The 23,315-nt window shown below is 49.6% G+C and overlaps 9 protein-coding genes across 9 annotated transcripts; 5 read left to right on the top strand and 4 right to left on the bottom strand.

The window, feature by feature from the left end:
* Positions 1-133: 133 nt before the first annotated feature.
* On the bottom strand, positions 134-4,445 carry BDR25DRAFT_364379 (FAD/NAD(P)-binding domain-containing protein; the record flags this gene model as incomplete). The annotated part of the gene is made up of 7 exons (XM_033696841.1): positions 134-913; positions 1,009-2,351; positions 2,407-3,181; positions 3,236-3,657; positions 3,709-3,825; positions 3,873-4,016; positions 4,079-4,445. The coding sequence occupies 7 exons, from the start codon at positions 4,443-4,445 to the stop codon at positions 218-220; spliced, it is 3,864 nt and encodes a 1,287-aa protein (XP_033554366.1). The 3' UTR covers positions 134-217.
* A 1,117-nt stretch (positions 4,446-5,562) lies between these two features.
* On the bottom strand, positions 5,563-8,602 carry BDR25DRAFT_347877 (uncharacterized protein; the record flags this gene model as incomplete). Its single annotated transcript, XM_033694333.1, has 21 exons — positions 5,563-5,620; positions 5,678-5,869; positions 5,926-6,077; positions 6,104-6,357; positions 6,382-6,507; positions 6,581-6,837; positions 6,875-7,036; positions 7,075-7,153; positions 7,198-7,212; positions 7,241-7,357; positions 7,448-7,557; positions 7,593-7,647; positions 7,700-7,759; positions 7,806-7,869; positions 7,929-7,968; positions 7,995-8,039; positions 8,093-8,237; positions 8,279-8,288; positions 8,332-8,384; positions 8,412-8,475; positions 8,546-8,602. The coding sequence occupies 21 exons, from the start codon at positions 8,600-8,602 to the stop codon at positions 5,563-5,565; spliced, it is 2,115 nt and encodes a 704-aa protein (XP_033554365.1).
* Positions 8,603-8,678: 76 nt separating this feature from the next.
* BDR25DRAFT_347876 (uncharacterized protein) lies at positions 8,679-9,401 on the top strand (the record flags this gene model as incomplete). Its single annotated transcript, XM_033694332.1, has 3 exons — positions 8,679-9,139; positions 9,172-9,219; positions 9,245-9,401. 3 exons carry the CDS (start codon positions 8,679-8,681, stop codon positions 9,399-9,401), a joined length of 666 nt encoding a protein of 221 aa, XP_033554364.1.
* Positions 9,402-10,652: 1,251 nt separating this feature from the next.
* On the bottom strand, positions 10,653-11,323 carry BDR25DRAFT_364370 (uncharacterized protein; the record flags this gene model as incomplete). Its single annotated transcript, XM_033696840.1, has 2 exons — positions 10,653-11,091; positions 11,251-11,323. Coding segments are annotated over 2 exons (512 nt in total), but the record flags the coding sequence as incomplete, so codon positions are not given.
* Positions 11,324-11,422: 99 nt separating this feature from the next.
* On the bottom strand, positions 11,423-12,530 carry BDR25DRAFT_347874 (uncharacterized protein; the record flags this gene model as incomplete). The annotated part of the gene is made up of 9 exons (XM_033694331.1): positions 11,423-11,527; positions 11,559-11,631; positions 11,683-11,720; positions 11,747-11,886; positions 11,927-11,966; positions 12,002-12,038; positions 12,070-12,233; positions 12,264-12,366; positions 12,409-12,530. The coding sequence occupies 9 exons, from the start codon at positions 12,528-12,530 to the stop codon at positions 11,423-11,425; spliced, it is 822 nt and encodes a 273-aa protein (XP_033554362.1).
* Positions 12,531-13,664: 1,134 nt separating this feature from the next.
* Positions 13,665-15,076, top strand: BDR25DRAFT_330280 (prenyl cysteine carboxyl methyltransferas-like protein Ste14). The gene is made up of 2 exons (XM_033692519.1): positions 13,665-14,627; positions 14,698-15,076. The coding sequence occupies exons 1-2, from the start codon at positions 13,850-13,852 to the stop codon at positions 14,781-14,783; spliced, it is 864 nt and encodes a 287-aa protein (XP_033554361.1). The 5' UTR covers positions 13,665-13,849; the 3' UTR covers positions 14,784-15,076.
* A 946-nt stretch (positions 15,077-16,022) lies between these two features.
* BDR25DRAFT_274717 (uncharacterized protein) lies at positions 16,023-17,638 on the top strand (the record flags this gene model as incomplete). The annotated part of the gene is made up of 3 exons (XM_033687429.1): positions 16,023-16,655; positions 16,708-16,845; positions 16,898-17,638. 3 exons carry the CDS (start codon positions 16,023-16,025, stop codon positions 17,636-17,638), a joined length of 1,512 nt encoding a protein of 503 aa, XP_033554360.1.
* A 335-nt stretch (positions 17,639-17,973) lies between these two features.
* BDR25DRAFT_299439 (NAD(P)-binding protein) lies at positions 17,974-19,468 on the top strand. Its single transcript, XM_033689147.1, has 2 exons — positions 17,974-18,218; positions 18,277-19,468. The coding sequence occupies exon 2, from the start codon at positions 18,347-18,349 to the stop codon at positions 19,406-19,408; it is 1,062 nt and encodes a 353-aa protein (XP_033554359.1). The 5' UTR covers positions 17,974-18,218; positions 18,277-18,346; the 3' UTR covers positions 19,409-19,468.
* A 1,173-nt stretch (positions 19,469-20,641) lies between these two features.
* Positions 20,642-22,051, top strand: BDR25DRAFT_320793 (Aldo/keto reductase; the record flags this gene model as incomplete). Its single annotated transcript, XM_033691930.1, has 3 exons — positions 20,642-20,783; positions 21,135-21,925; positions 22,022-22,051. 3 exons carry the CDS (start codon positions 20,642-20,644, stop codon positions 22,049-22,051), a joined length of 963 nt encoding a protein of 320 aa, XP_033554358.1.
* Between the last annotated feature and the right edge of the window lie 1,264 nt (positions 22,052-23,315).

Raw genomic sequence — 23,315 nt, 5'->3', positions numbered from 1 at the left:
TCCTGATCGACGGCCTCGTCTTCATGCACGCTGAAACATTGCACGACCCCGGGTTCAGGCAGGAAACATTTTCAGGTCCTGAGATCTTAGGTTTCGAAACTGAAAATAAGGCCGTCAAACCTTGGGACGATCTGTCAAGCTCAGACTCGGTATAAGGAACATCACATCACGTGATCTCACCGACTAAACACGGGGGATACCACAAGAATATCCCTCTCTACTTAGGTAGCCTCAAAGACCCCGCAAACCCTCCAAACCATCCCAACTTCCTGTTCCTACCCCCCACTTCCTTTTCCTGCCGCACAACCTCCATCTCCCCAATAGTCGTCTCCACTGTCTCGCCCTTTCTACCACCCTCCTCACACTTCTCCACATGTGCCCTAACCCTCGGATAAACATCCTTAAAACTCCCCTTCCCCATCCAAGTATCCAAATGCCCATACCTTGGCACCACCACCCTCTCAAACTCCCCCTCCGGAAACCTTTCCTTGAACATCTCGTAACTCTCTGCCGTACTCCTCGGATCAAACACCACATTCGCACCACCACTTAACCACTGAATCTGCAATCCTTCCAACCTCTCCAAGTTCCCTTTCTCAACGACCAAGTCTTTAAATTCTGGCTGGTTTGTCCGGACATGGTGAGGTGGCTCTGCACCCATGCCCATCAGGTGTTCGAGGAAGTTCATATGGATGCCGGAGAAGAAATTCGCGAGGTGGAGGTGTGTGGCGTGGTTGAGGTGGGCATGTGTGAAACAGCGACCGAAGACTAGATTGCAGCGGTGGCAGACGGAGGAGTTGCAGGTTTCGCGGGAGGCGCCAATGGGGTAGAAGCGCAGGATTTGGTCAATGAGGTATTGGATAATAGGGGAGGTGGGAGTGGAACTGCAGGAGAACCAGTCTCCTGCTAGTCCCTGTGGAGATTTTTGTTAGTATTAAAAATAGAATTGGCTGGGCAGTGTGCTCCAGTGCTTGAACTGGGGAGGTATACAAACTGAAGTTTACTTACCCTATATGCTTTCACCAACTGCGGCGACCCAGCTTTAAACGCATTATCTGGACTATATCTTAAGTTGCAGAAGACCTGACTACATGTCATCCCTTGTATCCACTCTTTCTTTACCTCTCCACTCAGAAGCGCAATAGCCGTGGTAATACTCCCCAAACAATGGCAAACCACATAGAACTTCCTTCCACTTTCTTGCTCCCGGATATACGCCATTGCAGCTTTCACATCCAAGCGAGCATCATACGCAGTCCAGCCATCTTCCGCTGGACCCCCGATCCCGAAGCGGAGAACGGGTATGTAGCACCTGTAGCCCAGCGCGGTAAAGTAATCAACGGCGTTCGTGGGGATGGTGGGAAGAGAGAAGATTTGATCGTCGACCGAGGCCCCGGGGATGAAGACAATCGCCATGTCGTGTTCAGCAACGCCGCCTGTGGGTTTCCAGAGCTTAACGACAGTTTCGACGCCGTCTTCTGCAGTAACGAGCGCTTTGACCGGTGTGGGTTTGCGGAAATATCCTGTTGTGCTTGTATCGGGATACTCGAGGGGTCGAAATGGGCTTAATACGTAATCCAATGTCTGCCTTGTAAAAAAGCCTAGAAACCTAGCTAGTACAGGCAGCATTCCAGTGCCGGTGGTATCGCCACTGGGACTAAAACTCAGCAATTCGTTGATGAAATTCTGTCCTGAGATGTGGAGTATACCCTTTCCTACAAGTGATCCATTTGTTCGAGCGATTGTGGTGAAGAGTGTCGTTGTTGCCTTCCATGTCTTGCGACCGGAGAAAGTTATGTCTGAGTCAATCTTCTTGTGTCCTTGCAACACGTACGTCTCGCCTCGGGTGCTGAGAAGCGTCAGTGTATAAGTAATGTTGGTGCCGTCAGACACATCATCGTCCACAGTGAAGAAGTGAAGTCGACCCTTGGTAACTAGAAGGGGATCCTGCGACAGTGCACCGCAGGAAAAGGTTCCAGAGGCAAGAGCGGTATGGAATGACCGTCCAATTAGGTTATCCATGTTAGGCACGTCGACACTGACGCAGAGACGAGCTGAGCTAGAGGCGCCCCTGGCTATCTTTTCAGCAGTGGTAAAGTCTTCTATATCAGTCCCAATGTGGATACTGCCTTCCATGATCTCCGAGAAGCGAATTCCGGCCGACTTTACTTTTGATTTTATGCCGTGGAGATTATCTGACATGAGAGTTGAGATGGGAACGGATTTAGCAGGCTTGCCGAATAGGTCGAGTTTTCCATTTGAAGCTTCGTTGACAGTCCAATTGTTCTTCTTTATCAAGAGATCGCACGATCGCTCAGCTAGCGCGGTGATTGTTGCGAAAGGATTGACGCCTATGCCGTCAGCACTAATACATAATCCTTAAGTAGTTGTCCAAGGCTAACTCACTAAGTGCGGTTGGAATGATTGAACCATCTACACATACAATACCTTCATACACATCCTCTCCCCCACCGCTGTTGAAGAGCTGTCCGATGTTATTGACAGCGCCTTGGCGACCCGTACCATCGAAACTCATCCTTGCTCCGCCGAGAGGATGAACTGTTACTGGAGGGGAGTTGATCAGAACACCACCAACAGCCTCTGTAGCTTTCTGGAGTATTCCATGCAAATACTGCATGTGCTTCCTTCTACCAGCTCCCAGGAACTGGAGACGGGGTTTATCGTTCTCTAGTGTAAGGATACCCTCATTATCGCCATGACACATGACCAAGAAGGACTGTGTTCTGTTGACGCTGCATCCATCTGCGTAAGGTCCCATAATTATCGACTTTAATCTTGAAAGAAAGCACCTTAACCGGGCGTAATGTTTCGGATATACTTGGCTCGTTTGGGTTTCCAGCATTGCTTGGATAATCGGGGCGAGAGCCTCTGGAATGGCTCCCTCCTCAATAACATAGCCGTCCTCGACATTTGGCGCTGCCTCGGAGCCTCGGTTATCAATGATGCCAGTAATAGTTGGACCACAGGGGTTTGGGGTCGAGGGCTTCTCGCTACCAATCCCATTTATGATCTCGTTGGTATTGTACGCAAAGCTGAGAATGTCTCCGTTGCCCGAGAGCTTCTGCCCTACGAGTGGAGACATTGCCATTCCATGGGCCTTGGAACGTAACAAAATCTCGGTGGTCCCTAGTGCACCAGCTCCAAGGAAGCAAAGCTCTTTCTACAATCATATTAGAATTTATCCATATTTCTGGAGAGCGCATGTAGTACTCACAGCGCGAACCCACATCAATTGGTCATAAAAGGTATCTTTAAATGACTCCCTTCCATCTCCATGCCAAGCATAAAAAACCAAGTACCCGCCACTCTCTGAGTCCTTTCGTATATGCCTTACCTCACATCCACAGAATATTTCTGCACCCCAGTTCCATGCGTCAGGAAGATAGTTCATCAAAACCGAATTCTTTGAACCATCGTTGATGCCAGTGCAGTCTTGACCGGTGCAAGTTGATCCCTTCAACTCTACTCCAACATTATTGAGACCGTCTTGAAAGAAGGTAGTTTGCGGGACGCGATAGAAATTGCGCCCTTGACCCAGAGCTTTCGCTTGTTGTTGGAAGACCTCGAGCTTCCTTAATGAGGGGTAATCATTAGGGTACGGTGTAGGTTGAAGCAATTTCTCGGCACGAGCGTAATCTGTTAATTCGTCAGAAGATAACACGAAGCCATCCAATGTCAACTACCTACACATATCAAGTGAAGAAGGGTCCGTGCGAATCTCTGGAGGCCAGTCACGGATTTGGAGGGTTCGAGGGTCAGCGCGAAGGTAGACATTCGAATTAATTAAGGACGTGCCGCCGAGACCTTTTCCTAGTCAGCACTTGGGTGATATATGTCTTGTGGGGATTTACCGTGCCCAATAAATACATCCTGACCCTCCCCTTTAACGGTATGATACAATCCCGTCGGGTTTCCAGTGGTGACGTCTTTCCCAATGTTCCCAGAAACATGATACTCGGGCGCGACATCGTTAAGGGTGCTTGGATATTCACCAGCTGCACGGCGAAGCAACCAGATCAGCCCGTTGTTAGCGTAATTTGGATTGTGGTATACCTACGCCATCTCTCTAGTCCCAACTCTAGGACCGCAACGGTTTTTCCAGCTCTCGCCATTCGGCTCGCGGCAACTCCACCACCATAGCCAGATCCAACGACGACGACATCATACTCTGGTCTCATCGATGACACCGGTCGTCCGAGTCGAGGGAATTTGGACTCCCGATTCTGTTCATTCGAGATACTGACAAAGCCTGGGGAGGGAGGTTTGATACCGCCAATTGATTTTGCCCATTTCTGCGTAAAAGAACTCTTTCGATACAGTGTCGTCGTTCTTCCAGTAAGGCAACCCAACCCAGCTCTGACGTAAATCCACCATAAAAGATAGAGTACAGGCAATACCGACAAGGCCAAAAGTGGTGTGAACATGTGCTTAGGGAAGAGCTCTAGGCTCGAGGGTCAAAGTTGATGTTGAACGAGATTGAAAGGGATGTAACCAGAATGATGTCCCACCCGCTAGTCGTTGTGATAAGTGCGAGTAATGCATGCTGTAGGTGTCGACATCGCGTAGGAAAAATGCCTTATCAATTGAATTCGGTGCTACTTGCTAAATTGGTGCCTCACCTTAATCGACAAAGCCCGGTATGGCTTTCTGACCACCTACATGCAATGGGACAAGGTAGATTCAATATTAACGTCAGGGGTTTACAAGGCCCTATCATCAACGGACTGATAGCTCCTCGTGGTGGTGGCCTATGCGTCGCATGATCGAGAAATGTCATTTTCTATGTAAATTACATACAAATGCTCACCTAATCGTCATCTACCACTTAGTACGGCCACCATCTGCTGAATAACTGCCCAACAGCAATCCCGCATAGACTTAATATACTTCCTGTAGTTGGCTATTTCAATCTTATCCCACTCCTTCAAGAATTGCCTTACCTTAGCGTCAGTCTTTAGAAAAAACCTTAAAAGCCTGTGCTTCAGCATCTGCCACACGTTTTTAATAGAATAAAGGGTTAGTAAATTGCCTAGCCACTAAGCTTTAAGTATCTGTAGAGCTCTATAGGTAGCGATAGTTGCTTTTAAATTGTGAATAGAGCATTTATCTTCCATGTAGATAAGGTCTCCCCTGCCTGTATAAGCTGTGTAGGCATGCTGGATTTATGCCTCTTAATCAGCCGTGCCTTTTGCGTTTGTACACTAGCTGTTTTTAAAGAAGATTAATGGCCCTTTACTGTTAATTAAGATGATACTGTATATCATGCAGCAGCTAAAACCTTTAAGTTTAGGCACGCAGCAGTCAGATAGGAATCGTTCCTTAGCTCTACAAGTTACCCATACCTTACATAGGCCTGTTTGAGCTGATATCTCATCGCTCCAGCCAACCTAAGCTCGCTGCTTGTCAATCTAATCTAGGTGCTACTATGCCCAGCTTAATCGCTCAAGTTTGTGGTTGCTAGTAAGGAGAGACTTCTAAGTAGCCTTCCGCTAATACTAGAGCTCCTTCTCAAAGGCCTTGATAAGTGTTCAACGGCAGACGTTAATCCCTAGCCCATGAGCTGTCTGTTCGCGGGTCTTCCGACGTTGTTCGGCGTTCTCTGTAGCATGCTCACCTAGGAGGTGTTGAATAGGGGTAACTAGTAGAGGCTTCCTACCCAAAGGCTCCGTAGGCGTTACTAGAGATCGGAGGCAGATATTGTGCTCTGAGGTACGCCGGTATACTGTGCGATAGCTTATCATGTCCATCCAAGATCTCTAAGGGTCTGGATTTGGACGCGTTCCTTGTTGGTGAGTCGACGGCGAGGTGTTTTGGGCATTGTGGTGGCTGACTATGTTGGAAAGAATACCTAGGGTTGGATAGAAAACCCTACATAAAGAGGGGTATTCTTTCCAGAAGCCTAACGCTGATTCGATGCACACACCCTGGCCCAGGCCCTGAACTACACAGGACCAGGTCCCTGAAATGAGGATACGAATAGGTGGCCAGTCCCACCCAACTATATCAGCCACCATAGGGCTCGCCTGGAGAGGAGCCCTGACAAGTTTAGCCCGTCCCTTATGACGATCCTCCATCTTCCGACCATGAAGTGGGTTTGCATCGTGTGGACAAGGGTTGTCAACACATGGCGAGCCCAGGCGTAAGCGTGAACGAGGTTTTCATTTAGGGGACCGTGGCAGATGAAAGCCAAAATGGGTACGTGCTCAAGGACTAATCTAATGTGGGAAATAGTACTATGCACCTGAGTCTGCTTGGCGACGCGTCCGTGATAGAACGAAGCGGCGTTACCACCAGCACAAAATTTGGATATCGAATGAGGCGACGCTTTACATGAAGCTCAACAAGCCATCACATCTATACAATAGATCAAGTTGGAGGGAAAGGATCGATGGTGGACGGGAAGGAACCGGTCCCGCAAATTCCAGCTATGACATAAGTAAACACCATTCTGGGATAGCAGAATGATATGCAACTTTGCTGCTTCAACTAACCAGGAATGATTTCCACGTCCCCTAATAGATATCGTCTAATCTTCCCCGAAGGCTAAATACCGCGTCACATCCGCCACCACTGAAATCCCCGACTTCGCGAACCAAACCTCTTCTGTAAAACCCCCTCCAGCCCTCACCCCATGCGACTGTGCTTCCAAGGCGGGAATGGAAGGGCTCCCAAAAAGGAAATCTACCGAAACTAGGCAAAGTCGTATTCGTCTCCAATCCCACGCCGATATCGCTAAACACCTTATGAGATAATTGATTTCCATTTGAATTCAAATCTGTTGAACCAGGCCGAAGGCTTCTGTGGGCTGGATTGAGTCTGAAGGGGCGAGCAATTGCCGCCTGATGATGCTAACCTTGTCCGGCGACAGTCAACAGATAAGGCTGCAGCATGAAAGAGCTCGGAGTGGGATATGCAGGGATCAATTCTCCTCACACGCCGGAGTTGCAAGGGATCCGTCTCCGCCCCACTGCCGAGTGCTTGATTCCGTGCCGAGGACCCAGACGACTGGTCGTATCTGTATTTCTGGAGGATTGGATTAATATCCTACTCAACGCTGGAAACACAAAACCACGTGCAACGTTCTTCGTACTGTTAGTCGCTTTGACCTTCAAGCCGGGATCTTGCAGCATTCCTTGATCATCTCAGTATCGGCTAGATTTCTTGCGTGCCACTAACTTTTGAGATGCTGGACTTTGGATGTTGCACAGCGGTGGTCAACTTGAAGATAACGTGAAAGGAGAATCGAAGCAATCATGGCATTTTGCCCCATGATAAAAATTAGCCGGGATCAAGGTAGCGTGGAAGGGTATTTTACCATGGTCTAATTTCATTTGATCTGGCTAGACGGCATTTCTTGCACCTTTATGTGTTCTATCCCGAAACAAAAGCCTCACCCTCCGCCTACTCTTTATCTATTATTTCGAACACCCATTTTTCTGGCAGGTACCATTCACAATTAGATATTCAAAATTGAGTCGTAACCCTCCTCTCGTTACATCTTCTCGACTGCCCGCGACTTCTTCACACTTCCGCTTCCTCTGATTCATCACTCCAATGGTTCAAGACTTCACTTCTGCAAGCTTTGTTGATACCCGAGCCATGGACGCTTATGGCCCTCTCCCAGAACTCCGCCAGTCAGTGTCCCGCCCACCAGTACGTTACAAAGGCCGATAGAGACAGTTTGCGGTTAGAATTGCAAGAATTCTGCATTTACTTTGAAGTGAGATCGTAAATCCCCCTAATTCCTCTTCACAATCTTTCTGACCTCTTATCACAGAGCACACCTCGAGTCCGCGCTTTCGTCAACACAAACTCCTTCAAAATCTTCATCTCCAGCTCATGAATCACCTCAAAAAGACAAATCCGTAGGACAACATCGTCGGCATTTCAATTAAGGGAGTTGTCACACTAGTTTCTTCGTTTTTCATCGTATTCGGCATATTCACTCTTGGTGGGGTATAAGATAATCACACTTGCGATTGACAGGGAGTTTGGCGGCCTGGTCCATTTTATACCCACTTCGAATTCACCACTCACTAAGGCAGGAGAAACTACAATCTGCAAATCCGACATCAGCGAAGAGAAGAAGCGGGATTCTTGGCGTTTCTTCCGGATAATGAGGCTATGTTTTTCGATAGATGTTGAAAATCGTCGAGTTTGCATAAGCTTGAGGTTAAGACAAGCAAAGGAAGCACGTATTCGTGTAACGAGCTCCACTCAGAATCAGTCCATTCGCATCCTTCAGCCCCGCGCTCACATGCAAAGAACTCCCATTCCCATCCTAGGGCGCCTTAGAGTATATTCAGGAACAGCAATCCCCTGTTGCACCACTCGGGCACATATAACCGATGCAGATGAAATCACTCAATAATCCTTATTGACACTCCCACAATATACTATCATAATCCTTTCCACGTCCTCGGAAGTTATTTTGAGGTCCCAGGCCCCGTCTCCCTCACTAATTTTTCAGAGAGGCGGCTTTTTTGAAGGACTAAGCTTTGCGGCGTCCTTAAACTGATTCCACGTCCCCGAGCGATTTCCGATCCTCTGGACGACCCAGTTCAGCGGCACGCCTGGCCATTTAAAGCTTCTTGATGCAAATTGCAAAGGTAGTGTTGGAACCCGAAGTTGACTGCCAATATCAATATTAATCAATTATGCTTCTACCACCCTGCAGGAATTCATTGAATTCGCGACCCCACATTGGATGGCACATAAAGCCAATCGACAACCCATATCAACTTCCCCAGCTTGCTTCTAAACACTCCCAGAGACTCACGCTTTCCATCATGTATCTACCCACCTTACTCAGCCTCCTAATTCTCTCCTCGCTTTGCCTCACTCAAACCACTCCCATAAACCTTACCCTCATCGTTACCAACTTCTCCGCTTTCATGGCCAACCCCTATATCGAAGGCCCGCAATCCAACCTCTCCTTCCACGTCCTTGACCCGCGACCTGGCTTCTACGCAGAAGCCGATTGTATCATTCCGCCGACATATTTCAACCTTTACGCGATTTCCGCACTCTGGGATTACTGTGGCGAAAGGGCATTGGATATTAGTTATCGGTTTGGGGAGGGGTATTTGACAGTTAGGAGGGGGTGGAGGGTTGATAAGTAAGTAGATTTGTATGAGAGTGGAAAGGAAGTGTTGGCAAAATGCCTAGTGAGAAGGGGTTTTGGGAGGAGAAAGGAAAGTAAGACTCACTGATAACGCGATAGTTCCACATACCTTACCGGCTCCAGCACACAAAACACCTACTGGAGCGCCAGCGGGCCTGACGCAAACGAAACCAGGCTACCCGACGGCGAACTATTCACGAGGAAAAAAGAGTGGCTGTTCCCCGTCACTCGGCTGCAGACATCGACACCTCCATAACCCCAATGATTTAGGGCCAGCAAGATTAGTTTAGTGAGTGTCAGAGCACATAGAAGTCAACGAGTATGTAGGCGGACAATCTGATCGATTCAATCTTCAACTTCACTATCTAGCGCTGAAAGAAGGGGATAATGACAGTAGCATCCAATGTGAAGCTGTGAACCAGCACATGGCCTCGTCTAGCTCCCTCTTCCAATCGCGGGGTCTTCTCCCTAGTTGGCTCCGGCGCTGGCGAGTTGTCCTTGACCAGTCTGGCCTTGTGCAGCGGCACCAGCTCCGGTATTAGCACCCTGCTGTTGAGCAGCTGCACCACCGTTGGCCTGTCCTTGTGGTCGCTGCGAGTTGGCTCCAGCTTGACCTTGTTGTTGAGCAGCCGCACCGCCGTTGGCCTGTCCCTGTGGTCGCTGCGAGTTAGCTCCAGCTTGACCCTGTTGTTGAGCAGCCGCGCCGCCATTGGCCTGACCCTGAGGTCGCTGGGCGTTAGTTCCGGCGGCTTGACCCTGTTGCTGTGCACCGGTACCGGCTGTTCCTGCATTGGTGCCGGCCTGGGCGTTGGGGTTCTGAGCTTGTGCGGCGCCTCCCTGCTGGGCTGCGGTGCCTGCTTGAGCTTGACCTGCTTGCTGGCCTGCCTGAGCTTGACCCGCTTGCTGACCTGCCTGAGCTTGACCCGCTTGCTGGCCTGCCTGAGCTTGACCCGCTTGCTGACCTGCCTGAGCTTGACCTGCCTGCTGACCTGCCTGAGCTTGACCCGCTTGCTGACCTGCCTGAGCTTGACCCGCTTGCTGACCTGCCTGAGCTTGACCAGCCTGGCCTTGACCTTGCTGAGCCGCGGTAGAGTTAGCCTGAGCGTTAGGGTTGATTTGACCAGCAGCTTGTCCTGCCTGGCCCTGGGCACCAGCTTGCTGACCAGCCTGACCCTGAGCACCGGCTTGCTGACCAGCCTGGCCCTGAGCACCGGCTTGTTGGCCAGCCTGGCCCTGAGCTCCAGCTTGTTGTCCAGCCTGAGCCTGGCCTTGACCTCCCTGAAGCTGAGCGGCAGCGGCAAAAGCTTTCGCCGGAGTGCCGGGGTCTTGTCCTGGCTGCGTAGCACCAGTTCCCTGAACACCACCAGCAACACCAGTCTGGTCGCAAGCAGTAGGACGGACAGACTGCTGGGTAGACCCAGTGCCAGCGAAGTAGGCGTCAATGTTAGGAAGGACTATACACTATTAGCTTCAATTCGTCTCAGGATGAAACAAGGTAAACTTGCCGTTGACACAGCGGTTCTGGTTGATCAAGTCGATATTCTGGACCGCGGCGCGTCCCTTCACTGACATCTCCTGGAGCTTGTCGACGACGTCCTGGAAAGATCCTCCGGTAGCAAGCGTGCTATTGGCAGCCTGAATGTTCGGGTTGGTCGCAATGCTCTGGTCTCCCTCGATGATGGCTTTGTGGTTGAGCTCATCGACTTCGGCATTGAAGGCAACATTGGCGGCTTGCTTGAAAGCAACATTGTTCATGATGCTGGCTCCAGTGTTGAGGAAGTTAGACACCATTGAAGTGTCAGCCTGCCAATTAGCAACGGCGTTTGCGAGCTGCTGTTGTGAAGGGGTTCCCGCTTGAGTTCCTGCAGTGCCTGCAGTGCCAGCAGGTGCAGCGCCAGCTCCTTGTTGAGGAGAATTTTGAAGTTGTCCATTAGCTTGACCTTGAGCTTGGGCTCCAGTATTTGCGGTTCCAGCCTGTCCTTGTTGCTGCGCAGCCTGGCCTTGAGCTTGGGTAGCTTGACCCTGAGCCTGTGCCGCTTGTCCTTGACCAACGCCAGCCTGTGTTCCAGCACCAGCTGTTCCCGCGTTGGTATTAGCATTAGCACCAGTGCCTTGCTGCGCGAGAGGAGCTGCAATCGCAGCAGATGAGCAAAGAAGAGAAAGGATTATGTACTTCATGGTGAAGGAAATATATACTAAAGGATTGGAAGAAGTGAAGGGAATTAGAATCAGAGAGCCGCAGAATGAGAGTAAAGAATCTCAGGACCGTTATATTCGTTATTCGAGTGAAGCCTGCTCGCCGAATGTGAAGTTGGTGTTATCGCGGGCTTCTAGTGCATTTGTACGCCTTCCCTGGCTCTCTCCCATACACATTGCAAACTTCTACACCTCAGGAGAAGACTAGACATCAGACGACATCTAGGATGTGAAGTGGGAAATGCAAATTCCGTGACCGCTTGGCAGTTTTTGTGATGTAGGAGCCTTCTCTTGGCCCACACGCTCACTACACTGTGCATCAGAGCTGCCCGATCCATCACGTCGAACATGTCGCAGGTTGGGTTATGTGGACCGTCCGCTCATACTCACGGTCGGTGTTCAGACGGGGATCTTATCGCTAAAATCAAACAAAACAGAAGTTGGATGTTTTGGTATGTTTGGAGATCGAGCGCCGATGTTTTGTTGGCGTCGCGGTTCAGTTTCGTGAGTCTTGGCGTAGAAAGCTTGGCTGCGCATCAAAAAGTCTTGAATCACGTCCATGAATCCTGTCAAGCTTGGCTATACCCGTATGCAGAGAAAACAGCGAGATGGTGAGTAACAGAAACTGCTCGGGCAGACAGTGGTGCTATTTATGCGGACAAATTGCGGAAATAGGCTTCGAATACCGTCTAAACAACTAAGGTGGTGAGAATCCCCATCAGGTCAACGAGGAAAGTCTCGTCTGTAAGAGTCTCTTCCCCAGACTGTGGGGTGCAGGGCGCATTGGCACGCGGGAGGTTGCGTCTTCCGAATAACATCGCTCAATTTGCTTCTTCAACAAGTTGTGCCGATGTAAAAGCGAAGCTAGAAAAAGGGTGCAATCGCATGTCGCCTGCCGCCTGTCCATGTAAAACATCTAGACTGTGCTATTATTAATGAATCTGGAAAATGAAATTTGTAATGGATAATTAGGCTGCGTTAAGGTCGGCGTGGAAACAATGAAAGGAATTTGAAATAGCCTAGGACTTCAAGTGATCGAGATCATATCTTACCTACAAATACTACACAGTAATATAGGCTGAGTTCGCAATCGATCAAAGAATGGCTTCGAACATCTATGGGTAGTGATTCTGCTGCTAAACCTAGGACAGAACAAGAAGCCCTGAAGAGGGCAACGGGCAGTCGTCATAGAGGTATGCTGTCGCGAAAATGCGTCGGGAGGTTGCCCGAAGAAATCATTTCAGAAGGGTCTGCGTGGCCTCGTCCCTCTCGCCTATTTCGGCCATTGGAACCTCGGCACCTTCGACGTGGTCTCCTGGCCACACTTTCCGTCCAGAGCCGCTCTGAGTTGGATCCATGGCGGTTTCGACTTTGCGAAGGATTTTCGCTGGATTGCCTGCAACTACTGTGAATTCGGGCACGCTCTTTGTTACGATGCTTCCAGCACCGACCACGCTTCCTCTTCCAATATTCACTCCAGGGAGGATGACGACGTTGCCTCCAATCCAGCAGTCTTCACCTATATGTATCTCTTTGCCTAGCTCTGGACCACGTGTCCCCTGGCGTACTACAGGATCCAGAGGATGGGTACCAGAAAAGAATGATACATTGGGGCCGACGAGTGTGCGGGAACCGATAGTGATGAGGCACGTGTCAAGAAAGACAGAGTGGAAATTGATGAACACGTTCTTACCCAGTCGAACGTTGAATCCATAGTCAATGTTGACTGGGGGCTCAACCCAAGGGTCGTTGTCGAAGAGCTTGTCGTCTTCCTCGGGATTAACAGCTCGTGCTGGGAGAGGAGTATTCTCCTGAACGATGCTAAGGAATTTTGTGAGCCTAAGGCATCGGGAGTTGGGTGTGGGGGAAGGCGTATTTACTCCTGCCACATCTCTGTCAATGTTCGACGAGGGACATCCCCAGCGTTGTTGTAACGTCTGCACGCGTGTTTACAGCGGGCTCGTGCCGCAACCAGCTCCGGAGTGAAGGCATGATAGAGCTCACCGCGGAGCATCTTCTGCTTGTTCTCGGACATTGACATGGCAGTGGGTAGGACAGACTTGGGGTAGATTTGGAAGAGATAAGAGCAGAACGAGTACAGACTACAAGAAATGGAGAGTGCTGGCTGGCCTAGTCTTATTTCATCTCGTGTACGATGCCAGTCTCTTTATCATACTGTGTGTGCCTCAGGTTGGATTCAGCCTGAGGCCCAAAGCCCCAGGCCCAAAGCCTAAAACGGCATACCGCCGGAAATATGTTGATCCATCCGTCCGGTTGCAAGGCGGTGACTTCATCAAGCGAGCAATATCGCAGCTTCAAAGACGTCTAAAACATCAAAAGAAACTAAAGCTCACGTTACTATTGTTCTCTTGTTCTCTTATTTTCTCTTTTCTGCGCCCGCATACGGCAGGCGTTGCATTTCTAGGCTCACTATGTTATAATCTTTGCTTCCTCTTCGCCAGCGCATTCCTCATCCACCCGTTGATCTTATCCCGCAAGCTCGACAACATGGTCGTCGGCCAGAACGGCACACCCACGTCTCCTTGTCCAGATATTTCCTTCCCAGTCAATCGACCGGCCCGGCGAAGGGAGTGGTCAACCGAACTTGACGCTGAACTACGAGCGCAAGAAGCTTCGGTTGTCCGCCTAAAGAATCACAACACGATCCCCCGGGCTTTCTGGCCGGGCGGAGACCGCTCGTTATCTGGCATAGCGATTCGGGCATTCCTTCTGGGGGTCACTTTAGGGCTCAGCTCCCTCTTCAGTCTTGCCCTTCTCCTATACTACCAGAACCGTCTCTGGCGCGCCCCCTTCTTCATCGCTACCCTCTGCGTCTTCCACTTCCTCGAGTTCTGGACGACGGCAGCATACAACACACCAACCGCATTCGTCTCATCCTTCCTTCTCACCAATGGAAGCCGATACCGACAAGCTCATAGCTTCGCCCTCGTCGAAACGCTCATTACCTCGTACTTTTTTCCCCACTGGCAAGCCCTCGTAAACCCGCTGCCGATAATTCTGCTCGGTCTAGTTATGATCACTGTAGGACAAGTGGTGCGAAGCCTTGCCATGGCTCAAGCAGGGACGAACTTCAATCACCAGGTGCAATCTCAGAAGAATGAAGGCCATGAGTTGGTTACCTCTGGTCTATATAGTATTTTTCGACATCCCTCGTATTTCGGGTTTTTCTGGTGGGGCCTTGGAACCCAAGTAGCTCTTGGCAACTGTGTCAGCTTTGCTGGATATGCCGCTGTTCTCTGGTACTTTTTCAACACTCGGATCAACCGTAAGTGTCCTCTCTCGCTAAACTTCCTACAATTTTTTGAGGATTCGTTTTACTAATATTACTATAATAGATGAGGAGAAGCACCTTGTTAAGTTTTTTGGTGAAGAATACAAGGCATACAAGGAACGCACTCGAGTATGGATACCCTTCATCTAAAGCCTAGCATTTTCATAGCACACGGAGTTGGTAGGAAGACATAGTGGAGTTCTTGAAGCACGTCTTTGTAGTTCATCTCTCTTGAGGTTCACTTTTGGTCCTGGGTCAGGTAATGGTCTTCGCAGGTAAATTGTCACTCTATCGCCCAGACTATACCATAGATCCCGTATCTGATCGAGTTGGCATCTATATAATACTTCCTACTAGCACAAGCAGTCTAAGTTATCTTTGACGTCACAGAGTCAAACTTTGGTTCCTTGGCGGGAGTATCGGTCATTTGTTCTATCCCAGCGTGTCCTGTCGAAGGATTTGCAGGTGCATTCTAAGCGCATCTTCTCTTGAATTAGATGCTCAAGGAGAAGTCCCTCCACATCAAAGCGACTCCAGAGCCACCTGGTTTTCTAGAAATTGGGCGCCTACCCAATCATCGGGCACTTGCATGTGTTCTTCGCTTGTCATCACCATACTGGGTTTCTCGTATTCGCGAGTGACTCCCAAACCAGGATGTCTTTTGCATTGTCGAGTCGTCCAGCGAGCCTGATGGCAACCCCTCGGCACTTTGAAACAAAGGCATAAAAGAACCTCTTCCTCGCTCATTCGTATGCTTGGGCTTTGAGAGCGTTGTTCCCATCGACAACCATGACCATCATTTCTAATCTTCAGTACCGTAAAGTGGAACCCTACCCTGCTAGCGCATTGGCTCACATGAAGCTCACCAGCATTATCAAACACCACGCTCTTTATCGCAGGGAACAAATCGTCCAGGACATTTTCCTTTGTAATGGTTCTTTACAGACCACAATAGCATGCCTAATCAGGGTCATTGTCACTAACGATTTCGTCTGATGCTGTAGCCTATCATCTATTAACCGCTTACAAGGTTCTTTTCTTTACGTACGGAGCTGACTCCGCACTTTTCCTTGATATCATCTCTTGTCCCCAGTTGCAACCCCCGTCTTTGGTGGATGCTACGTAGCGTCTTCAGAATGAGGAGCCGGTTTGGATTGGTGCCTGGTGGATACGAGGCGCCACTTGGCATGCGGTGGTCCTCCGCCGGGACGTCACGTTCTCAGTTCTATTTTCGTTCTTTTGCTCCCTACTATTCGAAGGCACTCGCAGCTTGATCTGATAAACCTCAAAGTTTCCTGGCTGATTACGGGCTCTTTTGGAACACACTTCGTCCTTTACCACGCTGCAAAACTTCGCAAGCACGTCGAGATTCACTTGCACGAAACCCGGATGCCGAAGCGCTCCAGTGGATGCTTCACCTGCAGGGCACGTAAAGTACGTTGCGACGAAGCCAAGCCGGAATGCAACACGTGCCTTCGACGGGGGACGAAATGTCCTGGATATCGACCTACACAGGCGTTTATCCTCCACACATTTAACGACCAGACAGACAAGCCCGGAATCGTCAAAGAGGACGAAACCCGTTATCGTTACGCATACCAAGACCAGGAGGGGATATCAGGCGCCCAGCAGTCAGTCATTCAGCTCCGTTCTTCGGCATCCAAGGCCGTAGATGTACTAGTACCACGACAGCTCAGCCCTATTGCAGTCGAGCGCATTCAGCATCTCAGCAATTTCTTGTCCTTATATCTCCCTAAATGGGAAGGTGAAACTCTCACCCCCCCTTCAGCTTTGATCCTTTCTCTTCCTTCAACTCCCGCATCGAGGCAGGTTCTCTTGGCTTCCCTGGATGCATTATCTGCGGCGCAGCTGGCTGTTTCCAACAAGAATTATCCCCTCATCAACAGAAGCCGATCTCTATACAGCACAGCACTCGGCCAGTTGATGAGGTCCATAACGCAGCCGAAAACCCCACAGGAAGATGAGACGCTCTTAGCAACGTACCTGCTAGCTTTATATGAGGTATCTTTCTCAATGTGGCTCATTCTTCTCCAGGCTAACAATCATGCTTTAGGTTTTCGTAGGCGTGAGTAGTGGCACGGGTTTCTTCTACCATGTGCAAGGCTTGTTGCGCCTTTTGAAACAACGCGGGCCTGCCTCAATCAACACAAAGTTGACCTTGGATATTTTCCACGGCATTCGTTACTACTCGGTACGTAGCACCTATTTCTAGAAGGTTTAGTATATGCTAATTACCCTCGTAGTTAACTATCGGCTTCCATGTCAGAAAAGCATCGATATTAGACTCCCCAGAATGGCTTGAGGTGACCTCTAAAGCGGCGAAGCCTGACCCATGGGTATATTTAATGGACCTTTGCATCTGCGTTCCTCGGCTACTCGAGAGGACTGACAAACTCACCAGAGCTGCTGCGTCAGCCGAAGAATTCGAGAAAGTCATCACTGATTCCCAGCGTCTAGCTGACCGCGCCTTCAAATGGTTCGCCAAGTTCGAAAAGGATGGGCCTCGGTACACAAAGGTCGATGTTAACTCAATGACTGGGTTTCTACAAATCTGTGATGACCTCACATACGATCCGGTTTTTGCATTCAATTCTTGGGCTACATCGAATACCTACCTGCTCTACTGGATGAGCATGCTTATTCTGCGATCAAACAATTTCCTACTTGTCCGGAAATTCCACCAGCTAGAGCCGAAACAACTATACGTATGGGATCGAGAGCTCTCTGGATACGCGGATTGCATCTGTCGAGGCGTTCCTTTCAGTTGCCGGCCAACTGCCGGATATACTGGACGTTTCAGTACCCTTACACCTCTCGTGGTTGTTAGAAAGTACTTTGAGGCCAAGGCTGCAAAGAAAGAGGCAGCTTGGTGTGAGAGGGCTTATTACGGCACGAAAGTACCCGGGCTTTACTCTCCGCCCATTCCAATCGAACCTTTGCAGGGACTCATCGAGCTCGTTCAAAGCAGTCAACGATACATATAATGGCCGAGATTGCCACCCCGTTACTAGGAATAAGCGACGAACGGATGCGAATTCTCATTTCGCGTTAGAATTGCTTGTCAGCCTCGAGAAAAGCGGTCAAACACGACATGGGCATCTGCGAACGGACCGAGTCTAGAAGCCTAGTTCTACTATGATTAGCTTTCTCTCGCCAACAACGTTGCAACCCGAAAGTCCTAATGCATTCAAACGGTGACCTCTCACAGACACTACCGTGAGGCATCGCCTGATTTCCAGCTCTAACAATCGCACGTTTCATCATACGGCGAATGCGAAGACCCTCTTGGGACTCATCTTTCGTGTCAAGGATCTTCTGGCTGGTGGTTGTCACGAGTCATGTCGAAGTACCCCGCCTCAAGCTTCCCTCGAGCTACCCCACTCACTTCACCTCACTTCTCTCTACTAAGAGCAAACGATTCAATCATTGCTTGTCAGCTGAATCTAAGCTTTTCGATATTGCACCTAACACGGTGGTAATTTGAACTTCACTTGGCCTCGTCAGCTTCAATTCTTGATCTAACCGAGGCAATTTCTATCCAGAGACAGCTATTTTGTGACTAGGGTGAGGCCATTTGCTTTCAAATCCAATTTCATTTCTAATACACATGAAAAACCGAAAGCAAAACAAGATCATCCCTCCGCGGCCATTCCTAATTCAAATCCTTCCTCATTCCACCCATCTCCACCGCTATGTCCGGTCAAAAAACTCGCCAATGGATTCTCGCGAACCCACCTGAGATGGACCCTGTCCTTAGCGGTGACAACGCCACATTTACCCTCGAAACCAAGACTCTTTCCCCCCCTAAACCCAGACAGGTTCTCGTTAAATCCCTGTATCTCTCAAACGATCCTGCACAAAGGGCCTGGATCCAGAAAGACCAGGATCCCGAGCGCCTGTATACCACACCAGTCGTCAAGGGCGATGTCATGCGCGCATTTGGCGTTTGCGAGGTTGTTGAATCGAATTCGGATCTGAAAAAAGGTCAGCTTGTCGTAGCTACCACGGGATGGAGCGAGTATGAGGTAGTAGACGCGAAGGATTGCCGTGCTATTCAGCCTGATGAGAGCGTCGGAATCCGTCCGACACACTTCATCGGTGCGTTAGGGGGTCCGGGTCTGACAGCGTATTATGGCCTCATCGATGTTGTGGGTACAAAGGCAGAAGACGCCGTGGTTGTCTCAGGAGCAGCTGGCGCAACAGGAAGCATGGTTGTGCAAATCGCAAAGCACATCGTTGGCTGCAAGAAGGTCATTGGCATTGCGGGTGGAACGAAAAAGTGCAAGTGGGTAGAGAGCCTCGGCGCGGACGTCTGCGTAGACTACAAGAGCCCGGATTTCAAGGAGCAGCTATGTAAAGCTACTGAGGGGTTCGTGGAGGTGTATTTTGATAATGTTGGTGGCGAGATTCTGGATCTCATGCTCACGAGGATGAAGCGATATGGACGAATCAGTGCTTGTGGTGCCATTTCAAACTACAACAAGATAGGAGATCCGGTTGGAGTGAAGAATTGGATGCAAATTGTTATGAACAGGCTTGAAGTGAAGGGATTCATCGTCACCGACGCGGTTGTTGCGGGGAAGACGGGAGCCATGCTGCAGAGGATGGTACAGGCCATCAAAGAGGGCAAGCTCAAGATTGGGTCAGAGACGGAGACAGTGGTACCAACGAAGTTTGAGGATATTCCTAAGACATGGATGATGCTATTCGAGGGAGGAAATCAAGGCAAGCTCGTTACCGCCATCAAAGGGTGACGAGTTTGAGGTCAGTTGACGTTGAATTAAGGCTGTACTACATCAAGACTGATATCAAACTCAAATGAATATTACCAAGAAAGGGCCAATAATAAAATAGGAACTATGATAAATCCTCTCATATTGCGAGGAGACGGTGTGCTTGTCCCTGCCGCTTTCCCCCCTCTGGCTAACGTCATCAAGACTTGACAGGCGTTCCTTGCGCGCCAGGCCAGACTTCACTTCATCAATCCTCTCCTCAGCTCGGTCTTCAACCCAATTTGTACCTATATGTGATAAACTATTATGGCCCCGTCAAGGCGTTCTCTTATCGCATTGATTACACCCAAGAGGATTTCAGATTGGCTTGCAGGTCACATTGTCTTTTGGCGATCACCACGTGCCAGCAAATTCACATTCGGATGCAGAGTCGACGGAATCCGGTGCAGCAGCCACATCATTTGGAAGCGAATCACAAATCTCACCCGAAGTAATCCCACGGCCACAGGGCCACCGGTCCAATATGGGAAACTAAAGGTACTTTATCCGGTGCTTTTAGAGCACTTTATCCGTGCAGTGACATTGGCAATGGAGGGGCACGCTGCAGTAACCCCACTATGATAGCTATGTGTCGCTGTGGTGATTGTTACCTATTCAGATTGCCGCCCCACGCAAAACAATGGATGATGTCCCAGATGGAGAAAATTTTCAACCAGATTCTTCCAAAAAGAAAAGCCGCACCTTTCATCCAGGAACAGGAGAGGTGTGCTGACGGTATCCAACAAATTTCCACTCTCTCCACTATGCAATCACTTCTCGTTGGTGTAACCTCGATTGCGAGACCGGACCATCCCCAAATCACGGTATATGCACAGCAGGAAGCCACAAACCATCATACCGGGCACAGCCTAATCTACACTGCGCTGGTAAAAAAGCAATCGCCAGCGGCCTGGGAAGGAAATTTGGCCAGGGACGCCTGGCGAACCCGCTCCTGCGGTTTAAATGCAGGGTCGTATATGTCGACGACGCGGTTTCTGCGGTTTTTATATGGACCCGCTCGGGTGCCTGCTTCTTGATCGGTTACAGATCTGTGGAACGAGGCTTTGTTCCTTTGCTGTATTAATACCAGCTGGACTGCTCACTAGACCTTCTTTTTCAACCTCAATTCCATTTTCCTCTCTGCAACACTCCCTCATCTTCAATTCTTCAGATTCTCAGACCAACATATCAAGAATGGCGCCTATCGCAGATATCATGCCTCCTCTCATCGAGCTGAGCGACGGCAATAAGATGCCTCAAGTAGGATTGGGCCTGTGGAAAATGGACAACGCAACTTGCGCGGACGTCATATATAGAGCCATTAAGGACGGGTACAGGTTGTTTGATGGTGCCTGCGGTATGTAAACATCATTTTCTGTGAATTCATGAGACCTCAAACGCAATGCGGTGTAGCACGAGAACCAACTCTCTACATCTTGGCCGGATCGATCCGGGTTTCTTCGAAGGGCAAAGGCGCCTAAGATCTTCCTCTAGGGGACGCTGACTGAAACCTTGTCTTCAAGAAGACCGGACCACTTGGCATCTGAGGCTAACGTTCTGTGGTCGTCCGGGTGATTTCTCATGAGTGAGATGTCTTATGAGGTCTTCGATTTTCGGCTGCGGTCCCGACTTTCCGTTTTTGATCCAGATCCCTGCACATCTTCGCGACATCAGAGCACGTTCTCCACAAATGCTGACTTACCTTCAGACTACGGAAACGAAGTCGAGGCAGGCGAAGGTATAGCCCGAGCCATCAAAGATGGCCTCGTCAAGCGAGAAGACCTCTTCATCGTCAGCAAGCTCTGGAACTCATTTCATGATCCTGAACAAGTCGAGCCGATTTGCAGAAAGCAGCTCAAAGACTGGGGTGTAGATTACTTCGACATGTACTACATCCACTTCCCCGTTTCCCTGAAATACGTTGCGCCGGAGACGCGATATCCGCCGGGGTGGTTCTACGATGGCGAGAAGGAGGTTGTGCACGGAAGCGCGACATTGGAGAGCACTTGGAAAGCAATGGAGGAGCTGAAGAAAACTGGCTTGGCTAAGAGCATTGGGGTGTCCAATTACACTGGCGCGCTGCTGTTGGATCTTTTCACATATGCGACCACCAAGCCTGCCGTGCTCCAGATCGAGCACCACCCCTATCTCGTGCAGCAGAACCTGCTGGACCTCTGCAAACTGAACGGCATTAAGATTGTTGGATACTCGTCATTTGGCCCCCAGTCTTTCCGTGACTGCGATATGAAGCTTGCGGAAGACGTCACGCTTCTTTTCGACCATCCTGTCATCACCAAAATCGCCATCAAATACCGCAAGACCGCCGCGCAGGTGCTGCTAAGATGGGCCACACAGCGAGGAATCTCCGTCATTCCGAAAAGTAATACTCAGGATAGGTTGATTGAGAACCTGGACGTGACGAGTTTCGATTTGGAACAGGCGGAGATTGATGAGATTTCAGGGCTGGACAAGGGACTTAGGTTTAACAGCCCACTCAACGTAAGAAATTCCCCCCCCTCACCTCTGAAAACACTTCCTGCTCCCGTCTCTTTCCGCTAAATTTAAAATCTGCTAACAACCATCGTCTTCCCGCAGTACGGCATCCCAGTCTACAACTTCGCCTAGAGAATTCCCCATCCCATCTTCATAGCCTGGCCCGGGCAAGACAGGTACGGAGAACGCGGCGTTTTTACGTCTTTGGGTGTGGATATGATGGCGGTACGGTATGGTACGGTATGGTAATGGGAAGCATGAATCGAATCGAATCGAATCGAATCAAGCAACGCAATTATACGATAAACATCTATTCCACTCATTCCAAGCAACCAAATGTGATATCCCTCGTTCTCGTTCTGGTTCGCAATTCCAAACCCTAGTTCTGTGCATCCTCATATCTCTGATGTCTTGTCATTCTGGCTGTGTCTGTCCGCGACCCCTCCTCACACAGCTTTCGGTTCTTCATCCGTTGACATAGTGACGCCTTCCTTGCCTGCGCTGTTGAAATAAGCATCTTCAAGCATCTAACTCTCAGCAAACCTTAACCCCACAGTTTCATCGAAACCCTTCCTCCAAACGACGGAGGGAGTAGTTTCACACCTGACACACTCTGCCCCGCAAAATGTATCTGCACCTCAGCATCTGCACCTCAGCATTTACACCTCATGCCGGATCACTCTTTCCCCGCCAATAGTCCGGACGTTTTATGTCAGGTCGGTTAGCTGGGGTGAAATTCTCGCTGCAAAGGGGTTGAAGTCATAAGGCTCCAGATGGAGAGTTTTGGCCTAGAAATTTTCCCGGTCGCTCCGCGCTTGGCGCTGTGGAGAGAGAGACACACACAGGCTTGCCAAACCCGCAATCACGCCGCTCTTCTATTTCCGTAACTGCAAACTTGGATCGGATTTCTATGTATAAACCAATCACCCCATCCCTCTTCCATCTTCCAATCTTCTTCCGATGCTCACACGAGCACAGCTCGGAGCTCCCTCACAAAACGGATACACGGCACTTTGCAAATCTCCCTCTGCACTAACCCAATTATAGTCGTCCGCTAACCTAAAATGGTTAGAAGAACAAGTTGAGCTCGAGGAAGATCAACGGAAGTTATCTCAGCTAGCTCAGACGTGAGGAGAGAACCGAGGACGCACAAACCACCATGCATATTGCTACTCCAAATAGAGTATGGCCTGGGGGTTAGCGGTTTCTGACCCCTGTCGGTAGCGTTTCTCTCCTCAGCCGTCTGAGGGACTTTTGTGATTTTTTCTATGAATAGGCCTATTTCAAAAGCATCACAATAGAATTAGATTTACGATATCTCTACTACTATATGTCTGAATAGGCTTAGAATTTGATAGAATGTAGAGACAAGCTGTAGCTATAAAATAGTATATTT

The sequence above is a fragment of the Lindgomyces ingoldianus genome (genome assembly GCF_010093535.1).
Source record: "Lindgomyces ingoldianus strain ATCC 200398 unplaced genomic scaffold BDR25scaffold_1, whole genome shotgun sequence".
NCBI classification, from domain to species: Eukaryota; Fungi; Ascomycota; class Dothideomycetes; order Pleosporales; family Lindgomycetaceae; genus Lindgomyces; species Lindgomyces ingoldianus.
Note: the sequence above shows the minus strand (reverse complement) of the source record. Positions and strands in the feature narration are given on the sequence as shown.

Coding starts and splice junctions, on each gene's coding strand:
- BDR25DRAFT_330280 (XM_033692519.1), top strand. CDS start 13,850: ATGGTCGTCGGCCAGAACGGCACACCCACGTCTCCTTGTCCAGATATT. Junction 14,628..14,697: donor TTTCAACACTCGGATCAACC/GTAAGTGTCCTC, acceptor TTACTATAATAG/ATGAGGAGAAGCACCTTGTT.
- BDR25DRAFT_299439 (XM_033689147.1), top strand. CDS start 18,347: ATGTCCGGTCAAAAAACTCGCCAATGGATTCTCGCGAACCCACCTGAG.